The sequence below is a fragment of the Culex pipiens genome, chromosome 3 (assembly GCF_016801865.2).
Source record: "Culex pipiens pallens isolate TS chromosome 3, TS_CPP_V2, whole genome shotgun sequence".
NCBI lineage: Eukaryota > Metazoa > Arthropoda > Insecta > Diptera > Culicidae > Culex > Culex pipiens.
Genome location: NC_068939.1, coordinates 178,330,227 through 178,338,831, shown reverse-complemented (window position 1 = coordinate 178,338,831; position 8,605 = coordinate 178,330,227). Strand labels below are relative to the sequence as shown.

General features: G+C 31.4%; 1 protein-coding gene across 2 annotated transcripts in view; it reads right to left on the bottom strand.

Moving 5' to 3' along the window:
• Positions 1-2,710: 2,710 nt before the first annotated feature.
• Positions 2,711-8,605, bottom strand: part of LOC120432344 (dipeptidase 1) — a 437,109-nt gene continuing 431,214 nt past the window's right edge. For both annotated transcript variants that reach the window (XM_039597533.2, XM_039597532.2), the window contains 2 exons: positions 6,133-6,271; positions 2,711-5,979 (listed from right to left, as the gene is read on the bottom strand). In XM_039597533.2, coding sequence (XP_039453467.1) covers positions 5,872-5,979; positions 6,133-6,271 — 247 coding nt within the window. In that variant the 3' untranslated portion in view covers positions 2,711-5,871. The remainder of the gene's footprint in view (positions 5,980-6,132; positions 6,272-8,605) is intronic.

Genomic DNA, 8,605 nt, shown 5'->3' with positions numbered 1-8,605 from the left:
TTCAGGGGCTTGTATGGACTAACCAAAAATGAGATCTCTGGTCAAGAAGATGGTCCCAAAAAAATACAGTTACAAACAAAACTTTGCAACAAAATTATCAATTCAGCCAATGTTAAATTTGAACCACCCTATTGTTAACGCTTGAAGCACTTTTGTCCAATAGAATAATTCGATCTTTTGAGAGCATTCAAAGGTCTTGTTTTAACTGAATGATCTGAAATTAGGCAACAATAATCTTAGGAGAAGAACTTAAAATAGTTACTCTATGGTATTTTTGAATTTTTACAATTTACAATGTGTAATTTTTGAGACATGAATATTTTTGTTTTTATTTCTGCGGTAGCGTTTAAAAAAAGAAAAAAATTCAGTCGGGCTACCAGTTAAAACGATTTCATGTAGTTAGAAATCAAGGAAAGGTTTGAGGTTTTGAGACTTGTGACTAATTAGTAAAAAAACACAATATTGTCTTGAGAATGTGCATTATCCAAATCTATGTACAGTTTGATAAATTTTGTTTTGAGTGATTTTATCTCAGAAAACATCTGAAATTTGACTTTTTGCTGACACCCAATGCTGAGTGTTTTTTATTGGACCAAATTTGCCATTTACTCCAACAATAAAGCAGGGAATCGAAATTTTTGTCCACTCCACTTAACTCCATTCGGCCGCCGGCAGGACAAACCCAGGATTAACAGCTTATGTCAGGAGGATAATCCCGTCGGTTTGGCTTCATAAATCGACAGCAAGGATTCAATTTCCGCTGTTGATTCGGCGATTTTCTTTTTTTGCCAACCTACAACCTGCCATTTTGGGTTCTTTTATCGACGCGCGCGTGTGTCGACTTTTGGGGGCACCTTTCATTATTGAAATGTCATTATCCGGCGAAATTTCCGACTGACCTCTCTCTGGGGTGGTGGTATTGGCTATTTGTTTATTTGTTTGGCATCGAATTCCGCCGTTGGCGCACCTGTTCGAAACAGGGATTCACTCAACCAAAGCTGATTGTCCCACCGATGATTGAGTGTTTGTTTTTTTTTGTCTCCTTAAATATTTTTTTTCAGTTATACAAATGAACAAAAAGGTTCAATCCAACGCGGTCAGGACCAAAAAACAATAAAATTTACATTGGAACGTTTGATGACTTGATGGCGAGAATGTGTATTTTCACTCAAAACCATTCAAACAGTGTCATTGTTCACCAATATCACATTTGCATTTGACGAGTTTGACTTTTAAATTGTCCTTTTAATTTGCATATGCTGTGTGTTTCCACTGACGTCAAACGATGCCACGCAGATAAACAAATTTAATGACATTTTCAGCAAATATTTGTGTAACTTATGTTTAAAAAAAAAAACTCAAATAACCGACGAAAATTTTCGCTTGGCTACCCAAATGAGTTAATTACCTTGTATGGAATGTGCTTTTTAAATCCATGCTCGATAATTTTCCGCTAATTCCGCTGAGGTTTGATTATCGAATAACCCGCAAAAAAATAAAAATAAAAAAAAAGAAAAACTTTGGGCAAACTCGATTTCGGTGTGATTTATTGGGCGCTGGTAATTACGATTCATGGCGGTGAAAATTTCTTGTTCTCTGTTCTTTTTGTTGGCTGCTGTTTTGGGTTTGTTTTTCGGGCTGCTCTAAAAATGGTGGTAATTTGGGTTTATGGACTTTTGGCGGGGGTGGTTTTGCCTATCGGTTCATCTACGAGTTTGACGGGCGTTTGATTTTTATTGTTGTTTTGCTGCGTTCAAAATCGATAAAAGAGTTCTTCTTTTTGTTTTGTTTGAGTTCAAAAATCGATGCTAAGGTCCTCATCACAAAGCTTATATTTTTCCAAAATAACATGAATTATAAATTTTTTAGATCTTTAAAAGTACAGTAGAAAATATTGCTTTAATTGTCAATTTATGATAATTGTAACATGGCCCTTTCAGGCCTGAATAATCAAAAAAAATTGTGGTGATAATGACAAGAAAAAGATAACGTAAAATTTTTAATTTCGAATAGACCACTTTTGCGTTTGCGTTTTTCGTTCGTTTTTATGATCAAATAAGCATGAAATATTTCTACAATGCCTTGCACTAACATCTAATGTTAGTTCCCGGGCAGACGGTAATAACAAAATTCATGCCATTTCAATAACAAATACTGTTAAAATAACAAAAAGTGTTATGGAATTTTCCTGCAAAATCTATTTTTGCATAAGAGTTCAATAACAGATTATGTTATCATAACTAAATTTGTTATTGGTCTGATATTGGTTGAGAGCCAAAACAACTTTGAAATAACATTTTTTGTTATGGAAGAATAACTTCAACCGTTATTGGGATGATCGGATTAGTTGTTAAAATAACAAAAAATAATAACAAAGATTTGTTCGAAAAATAACTAAAAGTGTTATCTGTCTGTTATTACAATAACGATCCAATAACAAGAAAATCATAACGACGAATAACAAATCTTGTTATAAATAACATAAAATGTTATTGGCATAGTATTTTCAAATATCAAAAAATGTTATTCCCATGTTATTTCCGTCTGCTCGGGTTGTGCAAAAAAAAAGCAAAATGAAAAACAAAAAAAAAACGAAAAGCAAATCAATAATTATGAAAAAATCACAGAAAGGCGAAATATTTTTAATGGAAGACGTTGAATTGGATAAACAAAATCATAAAAAAATATTAAATTAAAAAAAAAACACGATTAGATTAGTTGAGTTCAAATACAAAAAAAAAGCAAAATTTTCTTTATTAATGCATTCATTTAAAAACTAGAAATAAAACCCGCGCAGACGGTAATAACTAAATTCATGCCATTTCAATAACAAATATTGTTAAAATAACAAAAAGTGTTATGGAATATTCTTGAAAAATCCATTTTTGCATAAGAGTTTAATATCAATTTATGTTATGATAACAAAATTTGTTATTGGTCTGATATTAGTTGAAAGCTAAAACATCTTTGGAAAAACATTCTTTGTTATGGAAGAATACCTCCAACTGTTATTGGAATGATCGGATTAGTTGTTGGAATAACAAAAAATAACAAAAAGATATGTTCGAAGAATAACTAAAAATGTTATTAATCTGTTATTACAATATCAATCCAATAACAAAAAAATCATGACTACGAATAGCAAATCTTGTTATAAATAACATCAAATATTATTTGCCTAGTATTTCAAATATCAAAAAATGTTATTCCCAAGTTATTTCCGTTTGCTTGGGAAGCATTTTCAAATGAAAAAAAAATTGGAGCTGAAAAAAGTTGGATGTGACAGATTTTGAGCATTTTCTCGAGAACTGTAAGGCCGTTGCAAATGTTTTGAAAAATATTTCGCATACCCCTTTTCAGAAACAGCCTGATAAATGAGGGGTTATACTTTAATTTTATTAATATGAATAAAGAAAAAAACACACTTCTAAATTGCAATGAAAATAGAAGTCTTATCAGCCGACAACATTCTGAAATGTACCCAAAAGTTAGAAATTAGGAAATTAGTGATTGCAAAACAACAAGACTGATGAAAAATTAATTTAAAAAATATATCCTAGTGTTGAAACCAGTGCAATGGCCAAAGTCGAGTTCCTGTAAATATTCGAAAATCTGTGTCTTGAAAAAATTGTTAAAATTGATGTTTTCAGCAAATCTGTTTGGTGATAAGTCATAAACTTAGAAAAATATTTGCAATGGCCAAAAGTTTTATGAAAAAATATTATTGAATACATGAATATTAATTATATTTTAAGATATCAGTCAAGTGACTATTTATCAACTGACGATTTCTCGGCAATTGAAATCCAATATTCAATTTGAAAACCTTTTTTTCATGATTTACAAATTTCACTTTTATGTGTTGGATTTGTGTTCAAAAGATCAGAAAATTTCAAAAAAAAAATGTTTTCAAAACATTGCAAATCGGAGCAATACTTTCCGAGATATCGTCAGATGAACGTTACAGGATTATTAGGTATTACATAGACAAAGTAATTTTCATCGATTCGAACTCTTAATCAGATTTTCAAAGTTTCAAAGAAAAATGCTCAACCTCCCAAAAATATTTTTTTCGGGGGTGTTTTTTTCAAGAAGTATTTTTATAATATATACAAAAAATACATAAAAGAAGCTATGACTTGAAAACGGTATTTTTTATCCAAAATGTAATAAATTTTATCCGATTGAAGATTTAATTTTGCTTCAAAAAATGAAAATTATTTTTTTGCTCAGGCTTTCAATTAAAAAAAAATGATTTTCTAAAAAAATCACCTCCCTAACTCAGATTTTGCACCATTTTATTTGTAATTTATTAAAATAATTGAAAAATGCGTTTTTTTCGTGTAGGTACCTATTTTCCGAAAAGTCCTAAAAGTTCAACAACTTTGCCGAAGACAATAAATCGATCAAAAAATCTCTTTTCAAGATACAGATACAGAATTCATTTACTTACGCTTTTTTATGACCAGACCCAACATTGTTCTAATGATGCAAAATTGCTTCTTTTGGCATAGGGAATGCATGGACAAATGTTCATCCAAATAAAAAAAAAAACAAAGAAAAATCAAGTTGCGAAATCAAATGAACAACTCATTGGTATTTTTTTAACAGATAATTAAAAAATGAAATTAATTTTTCTCATTTCTTATACTGTCTATTTTAAAAATGATTCATCTGATTTTTTTTTAAGTTGAGATGATTGATAATCAGGTTAAAAAATAATGATGGTCAGAATAACTGGTTGATAAGGGCGAATTAAAAATTTGATATGACATTATAAAATAAAATTATTTAAATGTTTTTGTAGGTTCTTTGTAAGTTCTGTCCAGCCACATGAACAATTGACAGCAAAAATGTTTAATTTGTCAATTCCATAAAATGTTAATCATCATCAAGTCACCTTATCAGGTTTTGAAAATTACTAAAATTATCAATAACTGATTTTTTGTCACTCTAAATTTTAATATTCATTCTATGAAAAGAATAGTAAATATCATTTAAAAAAACATAATAAAAATTACGACAGAAACGACAATTCAAAACGGAGGCATAATTTATTGCAGACGGCGTCATGTCAAACTTTGATAAGTTTTTTCAAGGTTTAAAAAAGTGTCAAAATTTGTGTGCATTCATGGTCATCACTCAATAGCTTGGTTCATTTTCGTCCAAATTTTTGTTTATTTCAGGTTTTTTTTCCTTCGATTTATGTCCAATATTTAACATTTTATTTTCTCTACACAGATAATGTCGATAGTTTTACTTTCTTTTATCTCTTTACAAATTAGCCTAAAACAGTTTCGTTTAGAATTTATTTTCGTTCCTCCATGTTTCGATTTGCTTGAATTCATGGACGATAGTATTTTCTGCAGTCACATGGTACCGCTAGGTGTAATTTATGGATTTTGTTCCACTTGCGAAAATGATGATTTTTTGTTGTTGTTTTTTTCGATGCAATGATGATTGGTTTGCTATCATCGGTTAAAAAAATATACGTTTAAGGTTTTTGGTTTTTCTGGGAAATTCGGTAGATTTTCTGTGTTTTTGTTTGTATTTATATATAACCACGCAATCTGCAATCTCCTCTGTTATCTCATGATATGCGAACTCGTTTTTATTTGTTTTTGTCTGTCCTAAGCTATCGTGCCGTCACCACCTCTTAACCTCAACTTAAAACAACTTTGATTGTTAGACTCTGGTAACTCTCATGCTTTCATGCGCTCCAGTTTGAACGTCTCTCACACAACCACAATCATTCTTTTCTGTTTTGGGGGCAAATGGGGACAAAATACACTCTGGTCGGTCGGTTCGGTGTGAATACTTGTGCCTTCTTCTTGCTTTTGATTGGTTTTACGGATCGTAACTGCGCTTGCGTCACGTCCGTGGTCCCGAGTAACGGCAGTAGGATCTCCCAAGGATGTCCTCCGGTGGGATTGACTGATCGATCGGCAGCATGCCCTGGGCTTCGAGCTGGTCTCGCACCTGGAACGAGAATAATTTAAAATGCATTTGAAATTTCGCCAAAGTTTTACAGGGGTAAATAACAAAAAATCACCGGATCGAACTGGACATTAATAATGCACAATCCTTTTAAGAGCAGAGAGCGGGAGAGTGGTTGTTGTTGTTTTCACTTACCTGCTCGACTTGTTTGAAAACTCTAATTAAATTTCTCCCCGCCAGTTTGGCGATGTCCTCCTCGGTCCACTTTTCGGACACGAGCAGCTCGGCGAACAGGTACGGATACCGGGAGACGTCCTCGAGGCCCTGGGGCACCCTGTTTGGGCGGGGGAGAGGGAAAAGTGTGAAAAGTGGATTGAATTTTGGATTAGTGTTACCGGTTGTTTGTTCAGATTAGATTGGATTGGACAATAATGTGAGTTCAATTTCTAGTAACTGAAAATAGGAAACTTTTCAACTTGGTAGTTCCCATAATATTTATCCGTTCGAGGAACAATGAACAATAATAATGTTATAATTCATAATATCAAGCAAACGGTTCAATTTAGAGCACTGTTGATGATGCAAGGGATCAACACTTTAAAAAATAAATAAACTAACACTAAAAGTAGCAATGGGCATTGTTTTAATTAAGCTCAAACTATGAAGCCACATTGTGTCATTGGTTCAACTAAACAAGACTCCATACAATCTAGATTTTTTGTAGGAATTTTCTGATCGATTAACTCTTTTTTTGATTGAGTTACAGTGTTGAAATAAACAAAAAGTACCTTACAGAAATTTTGATAAATTGCGCCAATTTCAAGGTACAGTATATAATTTGATAATTCCTAAAACAATAATTTTTGCGTACTATTCAAATGTCAGATTCCAAAAAACTGGTAATATTTTTTCGAAAAGATCAGAAAATTTCACAGATGTATCGTTCTTTACATTGAAAATTGAACCATTAGTTGTTAGGGTGAAACTACGATTTTCCTGTTTGTTTTCTTTTATCCGCTGTATTCCCGATCAGACGGTAATAACTAAATTCATGTCATTTCAATAGCAAACACAGTTAAAATAACAAAAAGTGTTATGGAATCTTCTTGGAAAATCCATTTTTGCATAAGATTTGAATAACAGTTTATGTTATCATAACAAAATTTGTTATTGGTCTGATATTAATTGAAAGCCAAAACAACTTGGGAATAACATTTATTGTTATGGAAGAATACCGCCAACTGTTATTGGGATGATCGGATTAGTTGTTAAAATAACAAAAAAATAATAACAAAGATTTGTTCGACAAATAACTGAAAATGTTATCATTATGTCATTACAATAACGATCCAATAACAAAAAATTCATAACGACGAATAACAAATCTTGTTATAAATAACATAAAATGTTATTAGATTAGTATTTTCAAATATCAAAAAATGTTATTCTCAAGTTATTACCGTCTGCTCGGGTTTCAGCAACTAGAGCAACCAAAATTTCTGTAAGGAGCTTTTTGATTACAAATTTAATGTTATATTAATAGCTAAAGTCAACAAAATTTCAACTCATCAAATTAAGGAAAAAAAAGTTTTACTTGTTTTATGTAACTTTGCCAATGTTTTTAAAAATGTATTTTTTTTTCTGGGGCCAACTTTGGATGTGTTTTCCACTAACATTTCCTGTATGTTTTGTAAAAAAATAAGTATGCAGTAATTTTTGCAATGCCCCAGACTATGTCCCTAAGCATTTTTCTACAATTTAAATGACAATAGAATCTTTGTACAGTAGAAAATGTGAACAACAAAAAAACAATAAAAATACCAAAAGAAAACTCATAAAGAAGATAAGTAAAGTTTTACGTAAAACGTAAAAAGATGCTCAAAATGACCTCTTTAACACGGGAAAAATAAGAATTTTCGATCAAAAAATTGGGCAGTAGAAGGTTAAACAACAGCTGGCCTCCTCCGCTACCTTCCAACACTCCTGGTTTTGTTAAACCTGTTTCTGTTGCCTAAAAATTCGCAAAATAGTTTCAGCTGCCAAAATGCTTATGTGCCCTTTGCAATGTTGCTCTAGATTTTTCCAATAAACACAATATTTAAAAAAAATCATAACTCGGCGGCAACATTTTGGTGTGTACTCGATAGCTACGAGCTTAACCCTCTACTGCCCAATTTTTTTATTCGAATATTTTTATTTTTCCCGTGTTCAGGAGCACTGTTGTTCCACGAAAGGCTTTACTTCTCTTGTTTTATGTTTTTCTTGCTTCATTTTTAGTTTTTTTGTTTAGTTTATGTTTGTTTTTGGTAGTATTTGGCCTATTCTACCACCTCCATTCATTACATTATGCCTTTCTAACTTTTTTATTTTCTTACAGTAACTTTTTCAATTTTTTGCTTGTTTTCCACAGTTTCTGCTATAAAATGGCACCATTATTATTTAAATTGTAAAAAAAAATGCGTAGAGCCATAGTCTGGGACACTACAAAAAATACTGCATACTTCTTTTTACTTGAAATATAGGAAATGTTACTAAAAAACACAGCCAACTCTAAAAATGACATTTTTCAAAACATTGTCAATGTCGCATAAAACAAGTAAAACTTCCAACCCATAAATTTCATAAAATTTTAAGAGTTCTTCTTTTCAATGCTTTTTTAAAATCAAAA